The 23,520-nt window shown below is 42.0% G+C and overlaps 1 protein-coding gene across 1 annotated transcript in view; it reads left to right on the forward strand.

Moving 5' to 3' along the window:
* The window catches only part of LOC144502533 (multiple epidermal growth factor-like domains protein 9), a 310,066-nt gene extending 301,559 nt beyond the window's left edge, over positions 1-8,507 (forward strand). Inside the window, exon 6 of the mRNA XM_078226609.1 lies at positions 3,332-8,507. Within this exon, the coding sequence (XP_078082735.1) occupies positions 3,332-3,807 (476 nt within the window). The 3' untranslated portion in view covers positions 3,808-8,507. The remainder of the gene's footprint in view (positions 1-3,331) is intronic.
* Positions 8,508-23,520: the final 15,013 nt, after the last annotated feature.

Here is a 23,520-nt window from a genome sequence, read left to right on the forward strand (position 1 = left end):
TATTTTCCCCAACCCTAAATTCCTTTCCTTTTGCCGAATCAGGAGAACAACACAAAACAAAAAAGTCTGCAGATGAAAGATTATAATTACTACCCCCTACATTGATTGGCTTCCAGCATCAGTTCACCTCAGTCTTCACCACATTTTTTAGCTGATTGGTCATGACAACAAAGCCCAGAATCCTGGAATGCTGCACCGCACCAGCGTTGACAGGCGGAAGTGAGTGTTCGATGGCCAGTGAGGCAATGCAGAGAAGAATTGAGGCTGCAAGAGGTGTGAATAACCAAGATATCTGGGGCAAGTCACAACAATGAAGAGGTGCTAGTAAAATCTGAGAACAAAAAAATTCTGTTGAGCAAGATCAGAGATAGTTGGAATTTCTTTGGCATGTAATAAGAAAAAGACCAAAAATAAATTTGCAGGTTGACTGCTGACTGGTATGGAGAATGAATCCAAAATTAACATCAAAATCTTATGTTATTTATTTCAGTCTCATCATCCAATTCCCTTATAGTTGTTTGATTTGAGATTATATACAATAGGATAATTTTATACAGCTTTACTGTCATTCCCCCAAGACAAGAAAGAGATCATAAACTGCTGAATACATTTATTTGCTGAACCAAAAAGATGGCTGCTACGTGTCTGGTGACTCAAAGGTTGACTACATTTTCTGGAAAATTCTAAGTTATGGGACAGAAGTTTAACACCTATCCTTGTGGAAGCCCACACCTCTCATTGCAATTAACAAAACCAGGGACCAGGAGACAACCTCTCTCCCCAGCCTGTTCCTATAACAAAAGGGAAGCCATCAAAGCTCGTTTTACCCAGAGAGGTGCAAAAAACTACAATTTTTCTGCTAATAAGAACAATGGATTTTGACCAGGGATATGGAAACTGCTTGTTAGCCTGCAACTGACTCAGTAATGGACAACATCACATGACCCAAGTTTCTGGCCTTTGTAGAGTTTTAATATTACATTTCCAGACTTGCTACTTAAGTCTGCTGTTTAAATTCCAGCCTGTTTTCATCAAAGCAGAACTCCAGGCTGACCAGAAGTCTGCATTAAGTCTGTTTCTCTGAAAGATTCCTCTTCTTGCCTGCTGAACAGACCAAGTCTCTGTAAACCAACCTCATCACCGCCAATTCTAACAGAATTTGGCAACATCTTGCTTCAGCTGAGTTGAACTGGAGCTTTTCCACGGGGGTGCCCTCACTGGATTCTGACATTCTGGATTCCAGCAATCACATGAACTGGTATTTAAGTTATTCAAAGTTGTAAGTTGTTTGGGCGGCACGGTGGTTAGCACTGCTGCCTCATAGCACCAGAGTTCAGTTCCCAGCTTGGGTCACTGTCTGTGTGGAATTTGCTTGTTCTCCCCATGTCTGCTCTGGTTTCCTCTCACAGTCCAAAAGATTGCGGGTTAGGTGGATTGGCCAAGGTAAATTGCCCCTTAGTGTCAGGGGGACTAGCTATGGTAAATGCATGGGGTTGTAAGGACAGGGCCTGGGTGGGATTGTGGTCGGTGCAGACTCAATGGGCTGAAAGGCCTCCTTCTGCACTGTAGGATTCTATGAAAAGCTCTTCTTTCGATTTTCTGATTTTGTTTGTGCATGTATTAAGTTGTGACCATTCCCTGGATCTGAACAAGTGAATGAACTATACCACTGGTTTAAACCAAAAGTCACATTCAAAATTGACCTCATAAAATAGAGGGTTTGGGGAAACATGCCACAGTTTATTTCAAAAATTAAAGCACCCCTGCTTAAGCATAGACAGCGAGACAAATAAAAGGAGTTTTGCCTCCTTCTTTGTCCATAGCAATTACCAAAAGAAAACTAGATTCCTTCATGCAATATATTGATTTCAAAGTCATGCTTTGATTAATACTATAACAAGCAAGCAAGCCCGCATTATATATTTCACCACAGTTTTATTACATTCATCCCAAAAATCAATATCGGATCCATCATCAACATGAGTAAGCCATTTGTAAAAGGTGACAAGTATAAGCTAGGTTTCCCAGTTTATGGAATAAATATTTGGATTGGGAGATTAGCACCATCATATGATTTTCACGGACGTGCATTCGAAGCTAGTGATCTTTTGTTTTCGATGATTGAACTTCTGCAAAGCAGTATAACAGTTCAGGAAAAGATGGGAAGGTGCTGAATAGTGCCACCTGCTGGACTTGCAGCATTTTAACAAATATCAGATCATGAAATAAAATGCTGATCTCATCTTTTCACAGCAGGAACCACTTCATGGATCACTAAGTCTGCTAAGCGTGCTGGCTTTTGGTACTTTGTATTTTAGGTACACGATATAGAACTCAGTGACAGGGATCTGACATTATTTTCTTTAGAACAATACAATTAATTGATTGTCTTTTAAGGATTCAGTGTTGAAATTCATTCACGGTCACTGCTAACTGACTCCAATTCAATCTGGGAAAGGCATCTTTTTTTAAAAAAAAAAACTCTGTTGTCCAGAACATTACTGAGGATTGGTACAGACGCCTGGATTCTTTTGTTGCAATGGAACAGTTTTCTGTTAATAAGCAGCATGGGCCACTTTACCATCAGCAAGTGCTATTCAGCTAAGGCATACTGCTGCTGTGGTTGTTTCAAGTGGCTTCAATGAGCGTGAGAGCAGTGAGATTTCCCTTTATTTCTCTTAAGAGGATAAGTTTTCCATTCCAGGCATTCAACTCCAGAAACAGACGTACAAGTGAAAAAATAAATTAGAGGAAATCTTTCGCCAGCTGCTTGTACACAGCCGGGGGGAATTACAGGGGGGGCAGGAGGAGGAAAGAGGATGTGGCAGGTTAATGATACATAGGTTAGCATTACTCCTTGTGGTATGGTACTTATTATTAAGCAGGGGTGGAGATTAAAAGAGTTTATTTACTTGAGGGGAATAATTTCCTATTATAAATGATTCTGAGGCTGTGACATATCATTGCTGGCTCCTTCCTGCGGAAAGTCCTGCTGTAAATACAGTCATATGGTTGCTGTATCATTAATAATGGGAAATTTTAGCTCGTCAACTGCATCACAACATCTGAAGATGACAAAGTGGCTGTATTAGTTTTAAAAACCAGGCACTGGCCGGCCCATGAAAATGTCAACTTAGTTCTACTCGAATACTAAGATCAGAGCGCTTTACAAGAAAGGGGATTTACATTTTGAATTGGGATTTACTCAGTACTTGGGCTGTCCTATAACGCAATAATGTTTTTAGCCTATCTTAGATTGAATTGCTACATCCTTCTTGCCTGGTTTACTAACCCTTTTCTTTTTCTCTGCCCCCCTCCCTACCTCACCCAGAAGTAACTACGGTGCTGACAACAGTCACCACTCCAACGTCCGCACCTTCGAGTACCAGCACGACAATATCACCATCAACTGCAGTGGCAAACAGCAGTACCTTAAGTACAAAGACCCAGACATTGCTGTCAACCTTAATGAGCACATCTCAAAGCACAGTGAGCACAGGCGAACCAGTGACGCCCGAAATATCATGGACTCAGTTTAACATCGCGGTACTGGTAGTTATTATTGCCGTGGTCGTCCTGCTCATGGGTTTTGTGGCAGGTGTCTATGTTTATCGGGAATATCGGAATCGGAAGTTAAATGCTCCGTTCTGGACAATAGAGCTCAAAGAGGACAATATAAGCTTTAGCAGTTACCATGACAGCATCCCCAATGCTGATGTTTCGGGGCTGCTGGAGGACGATGTGACTGAAGTGGTTCCGAATGGACAGCTGTCTCTTTCAACACCAATGAACTCGTACAAGATGTAAAGAAAAATCACTGAAAGAGTAGGATTGGAGAATGGACAACATACAATGGGCTAAGCAGCCAAGCTCTAGTTGTGGTGTAAGGTTGTCTGCTTCCTTGAACTGAATGGGTATTTGTGAGAAGCCCAGTGCCTAAGAAACGGGCAGGAATTACATTTTGTTTACTCCATTCACCAGTGTATAACACCCCAGATAAGTTTCTATTTTTGTACAAATCTAAGATGCAATGAAGTCTAGGTTCAAATCCTCTCCCAATGTGGAGAAGGTGGATGATTATTTATCAGACTTTCCCTACCCAAAGGAACATGCCAGTATTGTGCGTTACAGTGCAACAGAAAGACTTCTGCACCTATGAGATTAGGGTATGTAATTTTATACAGAATGACTGAATTATTCATCAAAGACTGGATGAAAAACTCTCGGACTCTAGTTTGCAAGCTGTGAACAGTTACTAATGGTTGTCAAGGGAAAATGGCAGTAATTGAGTTTGGGCCAACATGTTTCCAGTAGAGATTGCACTGGTACAGCTACTGACCATCACACAAGTACTCTGGTCTCCTACCACATATCGATGTCATATCCTTGCAACCATATCTGAGCTTGCTGCAAAAGAGCTGAACGAATGGTCACTTCCAACACCTATTCACAGCTGGTGGATTCTTCCAATGAGATCAAAATGGCTGCTTATTACAAATTCTTTTGGTATAGTCGTGAACCAACAACATTGATTGTGAATTATAGCCTTCATAGGCCCGCTACTCGAGAAGTACAAGCACATATAGGACCAGAGAATGGTTTAGTGCAGTTATCAATTTCTGCAAAGAAAGTACATGAAGGAAGCAAGCTCATCTCACCTCTTAGTTTCTTTAATTTGACACATGAAGAGGACCACTGTCAACCTGCAGCACTCTGTCATTCATCTTTATTGATATTGAAGAAAGATCATTCTTGTTCAAGCCAATTCCGTACAGCTAGATCTGTAATCAGTCTTAATTCAAAAAGTTAAGTCCTGTTTGGGTGTACGAGTCAATCTGCATCAATCCACCAGTATAACAGCAAAGAGGCTGCAGAGAAAAGTGATATACTCAGATCGTCTTATCTGAAGTTACATCTTTAGGAGCTTTTGGTTCTTCAGAATGAGCGGTGAAAAGGAGTAACTAGATGAGGCACTACCTGCTAACTGAGAGGCTTCCATTCGAAGGCTATTTGTTGTTCTTCCTGTATAGCTTCAGAAGTACCAACCTGAGTGTTAGTGCAGTTATCCCCATTCCAAGTTCATCCTTTTTAACTTACTGTGGTCTCTGTATCCCATATTTAGTGTTCCTTTGAGAATAAGAGGCCTTGACAATAGGAACTCTGACACTTGACTTAGGAGTCTATCACTATGTTAGTCAGCGGTCCAGTATCATGAAGGACAAGGGGTGAAGACTGAAGTACTTATTGATCTTTTACTATGGTGTAAATGTTTTAAACTAATATTTTTAATGGTCTTCTTTGATATCAGTCTAGTCTTTTCTTCCTTTAAGAATAACTGTCCCCCATTGGTGGTTTGGACTTGACGCACAGTTAATTTGGCATTATCTAATTAAAGCTACGTCGTAATTCTTCAATGAAGCACATTTACAAAAATGGGAGTTCCATCACCAAACTCATTTAGCTCTACCACATAGAACATAACCTGCCTCTGCAACTATTGTATCACCAGTGTCCTCCCATACTTGTCACATCAAGGATGAATTTTTCCAGTCCTCTCAAACATCAGGAAAAGAGACCCTAGATAACCTGTACACACATCACTTCTGTCCTCATTAGCTTCCAGCACATGATCTTGGTTGAATCAGGCATTGTCCAGATCTCTATTCCTCCCTCCCTGGCCCTGCTGTTGTACTGTATGCTGTTTCTGCAAACATTTCCACCGTCATAAAATAATACAGCACACTAGCTCATCATTCAGCCCATCGTGTTTGTGCATGTTTCCTCATCAAATATTTATCCAGTTCCCTGATGAAAGTTATTATTGAATCATAACTTGCTGCATAAAGAAAACTTCATCATGTGACTTCTTTTGCTAATTATGTTAAATCTGTGTCCCTTGCTTACTGACTCTTCTGCCATTGGAAACCATTTCTTCTTATCTCCTTGCATCAAAGCCCTTCGTCAAATCTCCCCCCTCACCATTGTCAGGAGAACAACCCAAATTTCTCAGGTTTCTCCAGGTACCTAAAGTCTGTCATCCTTGCACCATTCAAGAAAAGTCTCCTCCGTAATCTCTTAGGCTGTGACGTCCTTTCCAAAAATGTGGTACCCAGAATTAGCCACCCTATCGGCTGAGGTCTAACCAGTGCTTCGTGACAGAAGTTGGTCGTTACAAGACAAGGGACTTCACAAACTAAATTTGTACATATCTTTATTTTCTAAGCTTGCATCCTCTGCTCTTTTGACTGTGTCCAAAATGAATCCCTCACCTTCCCTTCATACCATTAGCCACCACAGCCCTACAGCGATTTCTAAGAAATGGATATCAAAAGTGAGGACATTCTTCAGATCTCACGCAAATAGCTGCCCAGTTACCTGATATAAAATTTTCAGGTACAACATGAAAACATAGGAAATGGTGGTGTAGCGGTCACAGTACTGGACTAGTAATCCAGAGGCCCAGGCTAATGTGCTGGGGACACAGGTTCAAATCCTGCCACGCCGGAAGGTGGAATTTAAATTCAGTTCATAAATCTGAAATATGTCTCAGTAATGGAGACCATCGATTGCTGTATGAATCCATTTGATTCTGCCCTTTAGGGAAGGAAATCTGTCGTCCTTACCCGGTCCTGCCCACCTGTGACTCCGGACTCACAGCAATGTGGTAACTGCCCCTCTGAAATGGCCTGGCAAGCCACTCAATTCAAGGACAATTGGGGATGGGCAACAATACTGACCCTGCCACTGAAGTCCACATCCCACAAAAGAATGAAAAACTGTTAACTAACCAGGTTTCCTCACAAAATTATGTCAAAAATCTGAACATGAAATGGATATGTAAATTGTAAAAAGTATTCTAAGCAATGGGGTTTTCAACATAAATTATTCAGACGGATCCTCAACACACAGGAAACTTGGCAAAATATATTCTCTTCAGTGTTCAAAAGCATGACACCACACACAAGTTACCCGAGCAATCGGATACATTCAATATGCCTTAGTTTCAATATTTTGCAGACTGTTAAATTTATAATCGGTTAGTCTTCAGCCCTGAAAATGTACAGCTTTGCTGTTCACTTATCTGTTCGTTTGTGTTGAAGCTGTTTGATTAGTTTCTTAAAATAAAACAAATTGTTCCAGTTAGGGGGATGTACAACCAACTAGAGCAGACAAAAGCACTTGCTTTCATTGTACAGTTGTTCAGGCAAACCGGTTGTTACAAGGCAAGTTTATATAAAAAAAAAGTGACAACAAAATTTGTAAATACTTGTATTTAGAACAGAGTGTGAGTTTAAAGATGTTTATTGACAGAGTACATACTTCTTTCCTTGAATGTTAAGTGTTTGTATTTAATGTATAAAAAGGTATAGAACCCTTAAAAGCGATGCTGGCTTTTCAACACTAACACATTGCTAAGTGTGACTGAAAGATTAGAGGTATTGTACCTTTCTGAAGGTTGGTGCTGGAGGAGAAGATGCCTCCACTCCTACAGTAGAAAATCGGTGAGAACCAGTGGGAGTAATATAGATACTTACTTGAAATGTGCAAAATTCATGAATTTCACATCCATTACTTTGCAAATCAAGTGAGGATATTTTGTGCCTGCGTGTCAATTGCTGATTCTCATCTTGTCACGCGGCATTGAAAGGATACGCTGCCATCTGATCAACGAAGTCTGTTTAACACATTGGCATACAGAAGAATGCATAATATACTGTTGCATTGACACCTTCAGTCTTGACTGCTGCTTAATGTTTTCAAAGTATAAATATGAAAAATCTGGTGTCTCACAAAAGTTTCATCTGTGTTGCAAATGTTGAGAGCACAGCACAATTGCATGATGATATTCCTGTTCCAAGGCTGCTCGTTAAAGCAAACCACACCTTTAAACCTAGCAGAATCTCATTGTGTGTACTTAATGTCTAATTTCTGACACTCCAATCTCGTGGCTTTATGGGACTTTGGTTATTAAAACATTCCGTCCAAGCTCAGTAAGATCAATTTCTCAAACATAAAATGACATTAGGAACACAGACGAAGCCTTACAAATCTACATGAAAATGATAATCCCCCAGGACAATTATACTGAAGCCAGTGTTTGTCAAATGCAAAGACAATCCTTCTAGCCTCATACACGCTGAATACATTTCTATACCATGTTGGCCAGGCTATTGATGAAAGTAACTGGGAGTTATACATCAAACATGTACATTTGTGTCGGATATTGGCACAGTTAATTAAATTGGCTCAATTACTACTCCCACATACCTGCAACGTTACAATATTGTGCAACACAATCATAGTGGGAGAAAAAATAGAACAAATGGCAGGAATGGATGTGCAATGGATGCTTTTCTTCCCCCACTGCCCCATAACCAAAATAATTACTAATAAAAGTCTTGTGAATGGATGCATAATTACAGGATTAAAAAACCCAGGACTTCTATAATTTTGTATTCCCTTATTCCCATTTACCAACATATTGAAACATGACCAGCAAATAAAAGAGGTTTAAACAAAGTCTTCTGGGTGTTCTTTGTATTGTTCCCCTATTATCCAGTTCCTCTAGCTGCTGGGTGAGGCGAATGGAACGCCGCTAGGGAGATCGTCGACCAGCCCAACCCCAGCTCCACATTTGGGTTTGATGATGGGATTGCACCTCAGCAGCTGAATGTCAAACCTGGGAGAAATGGCCAGATCAGGAAGTTCAAAGAGCCATCAAGACCCTGATGAAAAATAAGGCCCCCAAGATTGATGACTTATCATTGGAACATGGCAAGAATACTGCCACAGCAGAGTTCACCAGTCTGTTCAACAAGATCTGGATTGCGCACGAGGGGAGATGAGGGGTAATGTCAAGCTGCTAAAGAATGGAAAGCTCAGTGACTACTGGAGGGGTATAACACAGCTATCAGTCTTCAGCACAATGCTCCTCAACAGATAGAAAGGAAAGGTGGAGGTACTCTTCAGGAAGAGCAGACAGGTTTCCAGGGTGGAAGGTAATGCAACAAGCAGATCTTTTAGAAACATAGAAAATAGAAGCAGGAGTAGGCCATTCAGCCCTCCAAACCTGCTCCACCATTCATTTTGATCATGACTGATCATCAAAATACTGATTTCCCTCTTCTCCCATTTATAGAAACACAGAAATGTTTTCACTCGGGACTTCATAGGAGCCTGAAACCACTTGTTATCAACTTCATTGATTTCAAGAATGCTTTCGATGGCATCCGTTGGCAGTCATTTTAGTATAGCGCAAAACAGTGCAGCATTCCCAGAGCAGTATGTTAATAACTTCAAAGCCTTATATGTGACTCTGTTGCATCAAGACAGGCAGGGGCACCACAGACTCCTTCACCATCATCACCACAGGAGCCCAATAAGGCTGCATACTCTCCTCATTCCTTTTCCTCTTGGTTATTGGTTTCATTAAGAGGAGGCAATTTTGGCTGCAGACTTTGGTATCCCATGGTAACAACACCAATTGATGGACCAGAATTCCGTAAACAACATTGTCTTGCTGGCTAAGGAATTGCTCACCAAGATGCTGGGGCGGCACGGTGGCACAGTGATTAGCACTGCTGCCTCACAGCGCCAGGGACCCGGGTTCAATTCCAGCCTCGGGTCACTGTCTATGTGGAGTTTGCACATTCGCCTTATGCCTATGTGGGTTTCCTCTGGGTGCTCTGGTTTCCTCCCACAGCCCAAAGATGTGTGGGTTAGGTTGATTAGCTATGTTAAATTGACCCTCGTGTCATGGGGAGTAGCAGGGTAAATATGTGGGGTTATGGGAATAGGGCCTGGGTGGGATTGTGGTCGGTGCAGACTCTATGGGCCGAATGGCCTCCTTCTGCACTGTAGGGATTCTATGATTCTAAGACATTGGAATGTTATAGGGAGTAATTGGTCCACGTATCAACTGCAAGAAGACAAAGTCAATAATAGCTAAACGACAACAAGGCTCTCCCAACATCATCGGGCAACAGAACATGGAGAACAGCGTCTCACTTCCCCTTCTAGGGAGCAACATGAAGGGAGGGTGACGTAGAGATCGACATCCACAAAAGAATCAGCAAAGCAGCATCAGTCTTCCAGTGGCTCCAACACCCTTAAAATGGCTATGAAGCTGCGACTCCATGTCCATAGTCGTACCAATTGTAATCTATGCCAGTGAGACGTGGAAGAGAACAACTAAGGTGTAATGCAAGTTGGGCATCTTTCACAAACACTGCACAAAATCCTGGACATTACATGGAGAGACAGCATCACCAACAAAGAAGTGCGAAGGGGACTGGGGTATGGCCAGGGGCATCTGCGGGACATCATAATGGAGAGATGACTGATGCTGGCAGGACATGCCCTTGGCTTCCTGGACTTGCAGCTGAGTGGCAGAAGAGTGGACACCACCAGGTAGAGGCAAAGTACATCAAAGGAGGTCCTCAAAGGGTGGGCCACCACCTAGACTGGAATGAAAGAAATTGCGGAGGAGCAGGGTTGGTGAGGGAGTCTTGCTGCCCATATTTCCTCTGGTCTCATGCAGGACTAAATTGAAGCAAATCTAAGCCTAGTACCAAAACATGACGAGAAATGGCACAATGTAGAAGCAGGTCTTTAAAAGAAAACACCAAAGTACTGAAAACTATGGCCCCTATGCCAAGATGGAAAATACTTATTTTTTAAAAATGTTAGTGCTTACGGACAATCAGATTAGCTCTCACAAAAGAAGTTTTACTTGACGCAGCAACAGCAATCCATTTCCTACAATCTAGTTAGTCCAAGCAATAATTGTGGGTTAGAAGTCCGCTGTCTCCTTTGAACCACATGCGCTCCAATTCTATTGAACGGGAAGTCACGTGGCCTCCGAGGTTCGCCACAACACAAGTGATGGCTAGCTTTACAGATAAGTAACAAGTACAAGACAGTAACAGTGGTATTGTTGCTGGGCTGGTAATCCAGAGACCCAGCGTAATGTTCTGGGGACCTGGGTTTGAGTCCCACCACAGCAGATAGTAGAATTTGAATTCAGTAAAATAATCTGGAATTAAAAGCCTAACTGTGAAACCATTGTCAATTATCATAAAAATCCATCTGTGTCACCCGTTGCCCCTTTATGGGAAGGAAATCTGCCCTCCCTACCCTGGTCTGACCTACCTGTGAATCTAGACGAAGAGCAATGGCCTAGCAACTCGGTTCCAGAGCAATTAGGAATGGGCAACAAATACTATCCCAGCCAGCCACACCCACCTCATAAAAGCCTTTTTCTTTAAAAAAAATAATGTCTTCAGCAGTGTTAAATTAGGCCAATTGATGGCACTCTCCCCATCCAAGCCATGCAATGAGCCAGAGTGCATAAAATAATACAATTAATACTCATGTTACAAAGCCGCTTTCTTTTGAATGAGGCCCTTATCACTGCTGATAGAGAAAAATCCATAGGACAATTTATCAAAGGTGTCCCAGCCAACACTCATCCCCAGAATGACAGCAAACTATTTGGTCATTCACTTCCCGGAGGCTGAAATTGCTCCTGTCTTTGCTTATATAATAACGGTAATTAAAATTTACAAGTAAATTCTCAGGGTATCTGACAATGAATTTGATCTGATGTTGTATGAACTCAACTTTATTGTCCTCTTTTGAAAGATGGTTTATTCCAAAACATTTACAATATTAGATCCATCACTTAGCAGTTATTCCAAATTTTCAATGACTTGCATTTGACATTTGAACAATGATTAGGGAATGCGATACCTGACACTCCTTCACATCTATTTACATAATTTTCTTGTGTTCCTAGAAACAATCATGGTATTTGATCAAACATTTATCCTCAAGCTGCTGTCATTATAAAGTTAAAGTTTATTTATTAGTGTCACAAATTGGCTTACATTAACACTGCAATTAAGTTACTATGAAAATTCCCGAGTCACCACACTCTGGTGCCTGTTCGGAACACTGAGGGAGAATTTAGCATGGCCAATGCACCTAACGTACACACCTTTGGACTGTGGAAGGAAACCGGAGCACCCGGAGGAAACCCACGCAGACACGGGGAGAACGTACAGACTCCACACAGACAGTGACTCAAGCCGGGAATTGAACCCGGGTCCCTGGTGCTGTGAGGCAGCAGTGCTAACCACTGTGCCATTGCAGAAAAAAAAAATGATAATCTCATCTTTAATTATAAATTCAGTTGTCTTCCCATAAGATCCATGATCCATCGTTATTGTTCAGGTTTGAGGCCCTTCATTGAAATGATTGATGCAAGAGTTAACTGTAGACAAACATCCTCTTCCCACCAATTGCAAACAAACAAATAGCAATTCAATGTTCTCACCAGAACAGAACATGATGCAAATAAATAACTTCAGGGGGCGGCACGGTGGCACAGTGGTCAGCTCTGCTGCCTCAGCGCCAGGGATCTGGGTTCAATTCCGGCCTCAGGTGACTGTGTGGAATATGCACATTCTCCCAGTGTCTGCGTGGGTTTCCTCCGGGTGCTCCAGTTTCCTCCCACAGTCCAAAAGGTGTGTAGGTTAAATTGATTAGCCATGATAAAATGTATAGGGTTACGGGAATATTGGGGGGGGGGGGGGGCTTGTATAATTTATTTATTAGTGTCACAAGAAGGCTTACATTAACACTGCAATGCAGTTACTGTGAAAATCCCCTAATCACCACACTCTGGCACTTGTTCAGGGACACTGAAGGAGAATTTAACATGGCCAATGCGCTTAACCAGCACGTCTTTTGGACTGTGGGAGGAAACCGGAGCGCCCGGAGGAAACCCACGCATACACGGGGAGAAGGTGCAGACTCCGCACAGACAGTGACCCAAGCCAAGAATCTGTGAGGCAGCAGTGCCAACCTTCAATGGAAATTTGGATGCAGACTCGATGGGCTGAATGGCCTCCTTCTGCACTGTAGAGATTCTATGAAATTGTGTATTTGTGGATCAATAATATTCAAATTTCTGGCCATGGAAAGATTCAGCAAATCAGCCAAAAGTGAACCCTAGGATGCTAAGTAATTAAAGATAGGCAGCAATGAAAGTAATCTTATTTCAGTTTTGCACATTATGTACCTATTAAATCCACAAAAATACATACAAATTCCCTCAAACTACCCATTAATTTGTTCATGTACAGTATGCACAGCCTTAAACACACAGCTTCTTCACGTCTTTCGCAAGTTTAACCAACAGTGTCATTTCTTTACTCTCAAGGTCCTTCCCTCGGTTCTTCAGCAAAGTTTACGCTCAGCCGCACTATTGGTTCTGACCTCAAAGCTCGACTTGAATAAATGGAAGATCTGAATCAATTGTGATCTTTAAGTATGCTGGCGTTGATGTGTTAGCCATGCGGTGATAATATGTGGGTCTGACAGGCAAGTGCTATATTCTTGATGCACAATGGCTTAGTAGAATGAGAGTTGGATATGAAATTGACCCTTAGGTTATATTTCCTGTCAGCCTCCTCTGTACCTTCTTCATAGCCTGAATATATTTCACAGACAGAAAAAAATTAAATCAGTGACCAAAACTGGACATAGCACTCAATTGTGGACATATTAAAGCCATATGCAACCCACAACTCCTTATCATTGACTCATTATCCTTAACTGCTGTACAGGTATTAAAAATACTGTTAAACTGAAATAAAATACTGATGATCCCATTACAAAATGAATGACCCGATAATTGTTCACATTAAAGGATATCTACAATATGCAATTTGTCTGAATTAGTCTGAAATCTATTGGTTTGTTTGAAATAACTCAACCTCATATCTCCATGAATTTAAAAGCAGTACTAATTATATCTCTAGCAGAATAATCCTGCACAGAAAGTAGCTATTCCCCCTATCTGGTCCATGCTAGTTCTTATAGATAACTCCTTTGCTCTTTACCCCATAGCACCGAACATGATTCCTTTTCAAGTCTTGGATTTCAAGCTAAATCAGCCTGAATGCTCTCAGTATTTTTATATCATTCTGCAGTTAAGGATGATGGGTCAATAAAGAGAGTTGGAGGTGGATACCCAAACCCCCTTTCAACAATACTATCAAATCCATTGCACCACCCTTTCAGACAACGTGGAACACATCATAACTCATAGGACAGTTTCTTGTAGTCAATCAAATTACTTTGTGTCCACTGGTTACAAACTATCCTGTCAGTGGAAACAACTCTTCCCTCTCTACTCAATCTAGACTTCTCATAATTTTAAACAGTTTCATTAAATTTTCCCCTCAATCTTCTCTGCTCCAAGGAGAACAATGCCAGCTTCAGAAATCTTACAAAACTAAATTCTTTGTTCTCCGGTAAACTCCTTTACCTTCCCAAATGTACAGTGTCCATCCACAAGAGGACTTGGTAACAGCCTCAATCTGCCCTGCTACTTTCAAAGATTTGTGCAAGTGATTTCTTTCCTGCTCTACCTTTCGAGTTGTACCATTTAGTTTATAACACCTCTCTTGATTTTTCCTTCTAAAATGCATTACTTCAAATTTCATCAGCCTTGTATCTGCCCATTTCACCAGTCTGTCTCGGTCCTCCTGAAGTCTGCTATTATCAGGTGGCACGGAGTCACAGTGGTTAGCACTGCTGCCTCACAGCGCCAGGGCAACATGGTGGCACAGTGGTTAACATAACTGCCTCACAGCACCAGGGCAGCACCGTGGCAAGACCTGCTGCCTCACAGTGCCAGGGACCTGGGTTCAATTCCCGACTTGGGTCACTGTCTGTGTGGAGTTTGCTCATTCTCCCCGTGTCTGCATGGGTTTCCTCCGGGTGCCCCGGTTTCCTCCCATAGTCCAAAGATGTGCAGGTTAGGCGGATTGGCCATGCTGAATGTGTGGGGTTACGGGATAGGGCAGGAAAGAGGGCCTGGGTAAGATACTCTATCAGAGAGCCGGTGCAGGCTCGATGGGCCAAATGGCCTCCTTCTGCACTCTAGGCATTTCTGTGATTATCCTTCTCACTCTTTAGCTATATTTCCAAGCTGAAAACTTTAAGATTAATACCCTGTGCCCAAGCTTAGGTCATCAATATGTAATAAAGAATACTGATCCTAATACCAACTCCAGGGGAGATACTGTTGTACATTTTGATCAGGTTTGATAAAGAATGGTTCACAAGCAATCTCTGCCTCTTAGTCAGTTTGGTAACCACACTGTCACTGCCCCTTTAACACTGTGAATTTCAATAGCAGCTAACAAAGCCATTATGTGGCTGTTGTAAAGGTTTATTTACTGTCTCAGTGGGAGGTCTGGAGACTTGTATGTTTAAACCTAAATCATTCATTGCTATTCCATAACTATGTACATATTCCAGGTGCTGTCATGCATTGGTGCTGTCTCCATGCTGGCTCCTTCTACTAGTCTCTCCTCCACCACACTGTGGGTGGTACTGCTCGCCAATCCCACATTAACCCTTGGTCTTCCAAACACCTTTAAACTACAATGGCATGCTGCTATTGTTGAAAAGCATATGCAGCAGAAACACCTCATCAAACACTGATGGCAGAATTCTCCCATGGCCCTGCAGGCGGGTTCGATGGTGGGCAAGGGTGAGAGAATTCAGTGAGGAGTTCGAAAATCAGTTGCATGCCAGCATGAATCTTCCACAGGATCTCCTGCTGGTGTCCATAGTGAAATCGGAAAACTCGCTGGAGACCGTGAGGAACTGATTTGCATCCAGCACGGTGGCACAGTGGTTAGCACTGCTGCCTCACAGCTCCAGAGACCTGGGTTCAAATCCAGCCTTGGGCGAGTGTCTGTGTAGAGTTTCCACATTCTCTCTGTGTCTGCGTGGGTTTCCTTTGGGTGTTCCAGTTTCCTCCCACACTCCAAAGATGTGCAGGTTAGGTGGATTGACCATACTAAATTGCCTCTTAATGTCCCAAGATGTGTAGGTTAGATGGATTAACAGAATAAATGTGTGGGGTTACGGGAATAAGGCAGGGGAGAGGGCCTAGGTCAGATACTCTGTCAGAAAGTCAGTACAGACTCAATGGGCCGAATGGCCTCTTCAGCACTGTAGGGATTTTATGATGATGGGATACAGATGAAGGCCCAATCGGAATTTTTCCCCGATACACCAACGAGAAAACATGTCAGTTCAGAACACATCTGGAACAACGTGGATTGCAGAAGTTGGGACTCCGCTAAACGATATCCGGGGCTGCCTCCGGATGGAGGCCACCAGCAATTCTGGACCCCAGAACACCACAGCAGTGGGTGGGGTGGGAAGGGGGGAGCATCTACAGGTAGATCTTCCAGATTTAGTGTCAGAGGGCTCCATCTTCCAACCTCGGGGTGTTTCCTGAGATCTATCTTTTTCAGAAGGTCCATCTTCTTTCTTCAACGGTGGGTTAGTGATATTGGTTGCCTGTTCAACATGGCACCCAGATACGATGGTGGGCCCCATGCCATGGAATACAGTGCAAAAACCCACAGTGCATAATTAGTGAGGTCAGGGCTGGAATATAAGGCATGATTTCTCACTGGTCTTCACAGCGGAAAACACTCCACGTTCCCGTCCCCGCTGCGGAACTTATCCCAGGTGGATGAATTGCATCCCAAAGTTTATAAACTCATCAATTGCAACTTAGCAAATAATTAACAAAACAGGAATAATCCCAGCATTGTGATTCATAACTAGATCCCACTACCCCCGCATCCATTAATGATGGTGCTGCCTATGAGATCTGAATGAGTTGCTGACCAAGATAAATTGGCCTACTAATTGCATTTTTTAAATATTCATCTGTGGGACATGGACGTCACTAGCTGGCCAGCATTTATTGCCCATCCCTAATTGTCCTTGAAACTGAGTGTCTTTCTAGACCATTTCAGAGGGTATTTGAGAGTCAACCACATTGCTGTGGCTCTGGAATCACATGTAGGCCAGACCAGGTAAGGATGGCAAATTTCCTTCCCTAAAGGACATAGATGACAGGGATGGGCAATAAATGCTGGCCAGCCAGTGACGTCCATGTCCCACAGATGAATATTTTAAAAATGCAATTAGTAGGCCAATTTATCTTGGTCAGCAACTCATTCAGATCTCATAGGCAGCACCATCATTAATGGATGTGGGGGTAGTGGGATCTAGTTCTGAATCACAATGCTGGGATTATTCCTGTTTTGTTAATTATTTGCTATGTTGCAATTGATGAGTTTATAAACTTTAGGATGCAATTCATCCATCTGGGATAAGTTCCGTAGCGGGGACGGGAACGTGGAGTGTTTTCCGCGGTGAAGACCGGTGAGAAATCATGCCTTATATTCCAGCCCTGACCTCACTAATTATGCACTGTGGGTTTTCACTGTGGGTGAACCAGATGGGTTTTTCCAACAATCAACAATGGTTTCATGGTCATCAGTAAATTCTTAATTAACAGATTCTTTTTATTTACACCATCTGCCATGGCAGGATTTGAACCCAGGGTAGCTAGAACATTAGGTGAGTTTTCGGATTAATAGTCTAGCAGTAATACCGCAAAGCCATCACCTCCCCTCGGCAAGTGGTCACATTCTCATATGGTCTATTTATACCAAATAGTTTTTTACATGGTACTTTTTCCAAATACCTTCTGAAAATCATACCAATCACTTCCTTCTCAGATTTAATGAGACATTTTCCAAAGTCATTTTGTGAATCCCAAATACTTGACAAACTCTACAAATGATCATAAGTCACATCCCTAAATGTCAATCAATCTTCCTTTCCTTAACTCATCTAAGGTTGATACCCATGACTATTTTTTTGCCTCCCTTCCAACTCATCCCTGGATGAACTTCAGGATCTCCATCATTCTTATTGGACTATTAATGAGCTGTTCATAACAACCAACCAGGTTCAGTGGTCGAATTTCTTATCAGACTATCAGTTTCTTCTCTTTCTCTTATTGTGCTGTGGTATGGGAACATTGTCAACAACACCAGCATTGTTGCTCAGCTCCAATTGCCCTCAAGATAGTAAAGAGCAACCTTCTTGAACCACTGCAGTCAATGTGGTGTGGATACACCTACAGTGCTGTTCAGAAGTCACAAAAGTAATTCTACTCCACACACTAATTTATTTATCTCAATGAGAATCTTAATTAGGCAAGATTAAAAGAAAAAGCCCAACACAGTTTGTAATCCAGTTATTTGTGCTAACTATCTACTTTTCTGCTATGGCATGGACTTTGTCAGAATCATAGAATCCTACAGTGCAGAAGGAGGCCATTCGGCCCATTAAGTAAGCACTGACCACGATCCACCCAGGCCCGATCCCCATAACCCCATGCATTTATCCTAGCTAATCTCCCTGACACAAAGGGGCAATTTAGCACAGCCAATTCACCTAATCCACACCTCATTGGACTGTGGGAGGAAACCGGAGCACCCGGAGGAAACCCACGCAGACACGGGGAAAATGTGCAATCTCCACACAGACAGTACCCCAAACTGGAAATTGAACCCGGGTCTCTGGCGCTGTGAGGCAGCAGTGTTAACCACTGTGCCAACATGCCACCCCAGATTTTTGCCTCTTTTTGGGGTTAGGTGCAATTGTCATCACTCACAGAAGAACCCACTTATTTGTTTCTAGGGAAATGAAGCCATAAGCAAAATGAACTTACAACACAACACCACTTCAGCCTGACTATTCACTTTATGCTTATTCTGAGCACATTTTAAAATTTCTAATATGTAGTACTGAAATAAGGTCACGCATAAAAGAGTTACCAAAAGCTGAAAAGAGATTTTAGAATCCTGTAAATTACTGAAACAATGATCTTCATTGAGGAAATTGCATTTTAAAGGTGATGGCCTAGTGGTATTATCGCTAGACTATTAATCCAGAAACTCAACTAATGTTCTGGGGACATGGGTTCAAATCCCACCACAGCAGATGGTGGAATTTGAATTCAATAAAAAATATCTGGAATTAAGAATCTACTGATGAGCATTAAACCATTGTTGCTTGTTGGAAAAACCCATCTGGTTCACTAATGTTGTTTAGGGAAAGAAATCTGCCGTCCTTACCTGGTCTGGCCTACATGTGACTCCAAAGCCACAGCATAGTGGTTGACTCTTTAACTGCCCTCAGGCAAATAGGGATGGGCAATAAATGCTGGCCAGCCAGTGACACCCATGTCCCATAAATGAATAAAAGTAAAAGGTTGTGAATTGTAAACCTTTGCTATCTAATAATGCCATCATATTTCCTCACAATCTGACGATATTAAAGTTATAAATATATATATTTTGGAAGAGGTTTAAAAGATAATCAGGAAACTACACTGTGGCAATTAAGGTACGCGATAAGCATTGCATAGTTCATGATTCTTTTCTTGGTACACCGTTTAGTTTTAAGCAAAGGGAAAGAATATTTCACCATACTGAAAAGCTAGAAAAATCTCTAATTATTGAGAAACATTCAGCCTGAATATGAAAGCAAGAATGTGTGAAAACCGTGAAAAGTAAGAAAACTAACAGATTGACAAAAAGTAAAATTGTAAAAGTTGCTGGGACTTTCCATTTTGAAGTCCCCTGTCACTGGAGTTTGGGCAAATCTGCTGAGCAACATAATTAGTGCAGCCTTCCCCTTGATCTCACTGCTGAAGTATATCTTCTTGAGATATCAAAACAGTTCCTCCAAGTCCAGGTCATGAAACTTGACAGTGCTGTTCTGCTTTCGTCCTGTCTGGAACAATTACACTGGGAAATGACCCCTTCATGTGGAGTACAAGCAGAAACAAAGTGTTCATATAGCAAACAGTGACACAGGTAGGTGTGGTTGATGCTCTTTTACCCTCCTGCACTAGAATGAAGGTAGTCAACCTGTTTATTGATGGACAAACAGAAAGATAAGTTGCAAGAAAATGTGCCGCGTCGAAGAAAAGGTTTGCTAACTCAGTCCAATTTGGAAGGAATGAATTGCTATGAATCAGTAAAATGATGCTGATCTTGTAAGTCTGCCATAAGCCAGCCTTTCCGCTTCTAGGTTAAGCAGATTATAAACCGTCTGTGCTCCTAGCTTAAGGCACTGTGGCTGGAATTTTCCCTTCACTTGTAACGCATGAAGGGAAATTCTCCCCCACGTGTGTCTTCTACCAGAGATATGACTAACCATTTGGTGCTGATTTGTTCTATGTTGCTTTCAAAACATGGTCATGTACAGTGAAGACATTTTCCATAGAATTCTACATCAGTTAAGAAAATAATTTACTGATCCCATTTACCCTGCTGTATTATTGCAGATGGTGCCTTGGCTGAACCTCAGCCTTTCTTTAAAAAAAGATTTGCTAAGTGTTCTGGGCATATTCAAGGTTTTCTAAAAAGAGAACAAAATATCAATAAGGAGAAATTTTTTGACAGTAATGGCAGATAAGATTTTATTGCAAGTTGCATGATTAAGGTGGAAATTAAACCAGATTATCACGGCTGACAATTGAGTCTTAAATGTGCCACATCTTAACATGTATCTATTTCTGGTTCTTTGCTATTCTCTATTGCACTAGGCTTATTAATGATCTAGACAGTGTCTGTTCTAATTTTATGTTTCATTTTAATTTGAGAACATCTCAGAACATCAACAGCATTTTTCTCAATGTCTATTTACTTGGCTTTCCTTCATTTGTAATCCTGCAAAGCAAAAGCAATTGTGAATGTCATGTTTATTGCCATGGTCATGTTGGCTAAACTGCTTCCAACAATGACATTTTACTTTAAAAAAGAATGACACAATTACAAACCCATTGAAATAAATAGAACGGCACAGAAACAGGGGACAATTTTCAATAAACAGCGCAACATCCCACCTACAATGAGGAAAACTGCCCAGGTATATTCAATCTGGCCAATTACTGTCTACTTGCAAAGTGATGGACAGTGTCATTGTTAGTGCTATCAAGCGGCACTTGCACATCAATAACTTGCTCATGCCTGCTCTGGGCCAGGGCCACTTGACTCCAGACCGTATTATAAACTTAGTCCAAACATGGACCATAGAGCTGATTCCAGAGGTGAGACAAGAGTATCTGTCCTTGACACCAAGACAGCATTTGAGAAAGTGTGGCATGGAGCCTTAGGAAAATAGATCTCAATAAGAATCGGGGTGGGGTGGATGTGGAGAACTCTCTTCTGCTCAAAATCAAGCCGAGCACAAAGGTAGATGGCTTTTGGAAGCAATCATTTCAGGCCCAGGACATCGCTGCAGGCATTTCCTAGGGCAGCATGAGGCCCAGCCATTGTCAGCTGCTTCATTGTTGATCTTCCCTCCGTTAAAAGATCAGAAGTGGGGATCAGAGTTCAATTCAATTTCCAACCTCTCAGATACCGAAACAGTCTGCGCAAACTGCAGCGAAGCCTGGATAACATTCAGGCATATGTTGATCAGTGGCAGGTAATGTTTGTACCAGCCAAAATGATGACCATCTTTAACATCTCCCTTCTTGACATTCAATGGCATTACCAATGCTGAACTGGACCAGCCATATAAATACTTTGGGTGACACGAGCAGTTCAGGAATGGTGACTTCCCAACACCAAAACCTTTTCTCCATCTACAATCTATAAGTTTTGATGGAATATTTTCTACTCATCTGGAAGAGTATAGTGCTGTAACTGAACAGTTCAATACCATCATTCGCCCCCTTAAATATCCACTCGCTCCACCACCGGCATAGCTTGTACAATTTACAAGATGCATTACAGCAACTCACCAAGGCTTCCTTGTCAAGAACTCCCAAACCTATGACTTCTACCAGTGAGAAGGCCAGAGGCAGTAAGTCCACTTCAAGTCACACACCATCCTGACCTGGAACTACAATCATGGTTCCTTCACTGTCACTGAGTCAAAATCCTGGAACCTTTGCCACAAGCACTTTAGATGAACTACGTAACATGGAGCACAAGGGGATGGGCTCACCAGCACCTTTGAGGGAAATTATGGATGGGCCAATGTTGGCATCACCAAGCAATTCCCGTTTCATGAGTGAACAAAAAATGTATAAAATAATAGTTTTGATATGTATCTCAAGCTAGCATAACATTTCTTCATGAAAAGATTTTCAGCTGTGAAACACCGTAGCAAGAAGGAGAGCACAGCATCTGAAACATTTAATTAAAATTTACTATTAATATGTTAACAGATATGCACATAAATACGCCATGTATCTATGTCCAAGATTAAATTATCAGTTGCTCTAACTATTGGATTCAGTTGGGGACATCTCAATGAGCTGATTAAAATATAATGGAATTTGGAGTCAGACGCTCTAGCATGGCGGAGCTGGGAACTCATGGGCAGCATGGTAGCACAGTGGTTAGCACTGCGACCCCACAGTGCCAGGAACCCGGGTTCGATTCCCAGCTTGGCTCACTGTCTGTGTGGAGCTTGCACGTTCTCCCCGTGTCTGTGTGGGTTTCCTCCGGGTGCTCTGGTTTCCTCCCACATTCTGAAAGACGTGCTGGTTAGGTGCATTTGACCTAAACAGGCGCTGGAGTGTGGCGACTCGGGAAATTTCACAGAAACTTTATTGCAGTGTTAATGTAAGCCTTACTTGTGACTGATAAATAAACAAAAAAAAACTTACTTAAAAACTTAATGAGTGGCCAGCTGGACTGTGAAAGGAATGCCCTTGGGATACCTTTCTGACTGGAATTAGCTGGCTGCTTTTACAGTTCAAATTGTGAACCCCCATTGTTCTCTCCTGATGTTGGATTTCGTGCTTTGTTAAAAAGTGATGTGTGGTGAAACATCAATGCGACAAGCCTGTCAAAATCAGGTCACAAACTGACTTTTAGGAGTCATTATGAAGCTTTGTGGCTGTTCAGTAATATAAGAACAACTCCTACATAATTAATGCAGCATTATCATATTTAACTTGACGGAGTCTCTTCAAGGTCTGCTTTGAACAATTTGTGAGATAAACAACAGTTCAACATTTGCAACTGACCATTAACTTTAGTTCAAAACACCCAAATGACAATTTCCCTTTTTATTCATTCATGGCATGTGGGCCTTGCTGGCTAAGCCACTGTTTATTGGCCATCCCTAATTGGCCATTCCCCATGGTCGGCTTATAATGAAAGTAAGGAGGTGTGGGATAGAGGGAAAGTTGGCCGATTGGATAGGTAACTGGCTGTCTGATCGAAGACAGAGGGTGGTGGTGGATGGAAAATTTTCGGATTGGAGGCAGGTTGCTAGCGGAGTGCCACAGGGATCAGTGCTTGGTCCTCTGCTCTTTGTGATTTTTATTAATGACTTAGAGGAGGGGGCTGAAGGGTGGATCAGTAAATTTGCTGATGACACCAAGATTGGTGGAGTAGTGGATGAGGTGGAGGGCTGTTGTAGGCTGCAAAGTGACATAGATAGGATGCAAAGCTGGGCTGAAAAATGGCAAATGGAGTTTAACCCTGATAAATGTGAGGTGATTCATTTTGGTAGGACAAATTTAAATGTGGATTACAGGGTCAAAGGTAGGGTTCTGAAGACTGTGGAGGAACAGAGAGATCTTGGGGTCCA

This window comes from Mustelus asterias, chromosome 13 (genome assembly GCF_964213995.1).
Source record: "Mustelus asterias chromosome 13, sMusAst1.hap1.1, whole genome shotgun sequence".
Classification (NCBI taxonomy): Eukaryota; Metazoa; Chordata; class Chondrichthyes; order Carcharhiniformes; family Triakidae; genus Mustelus; species Mustelus asterias.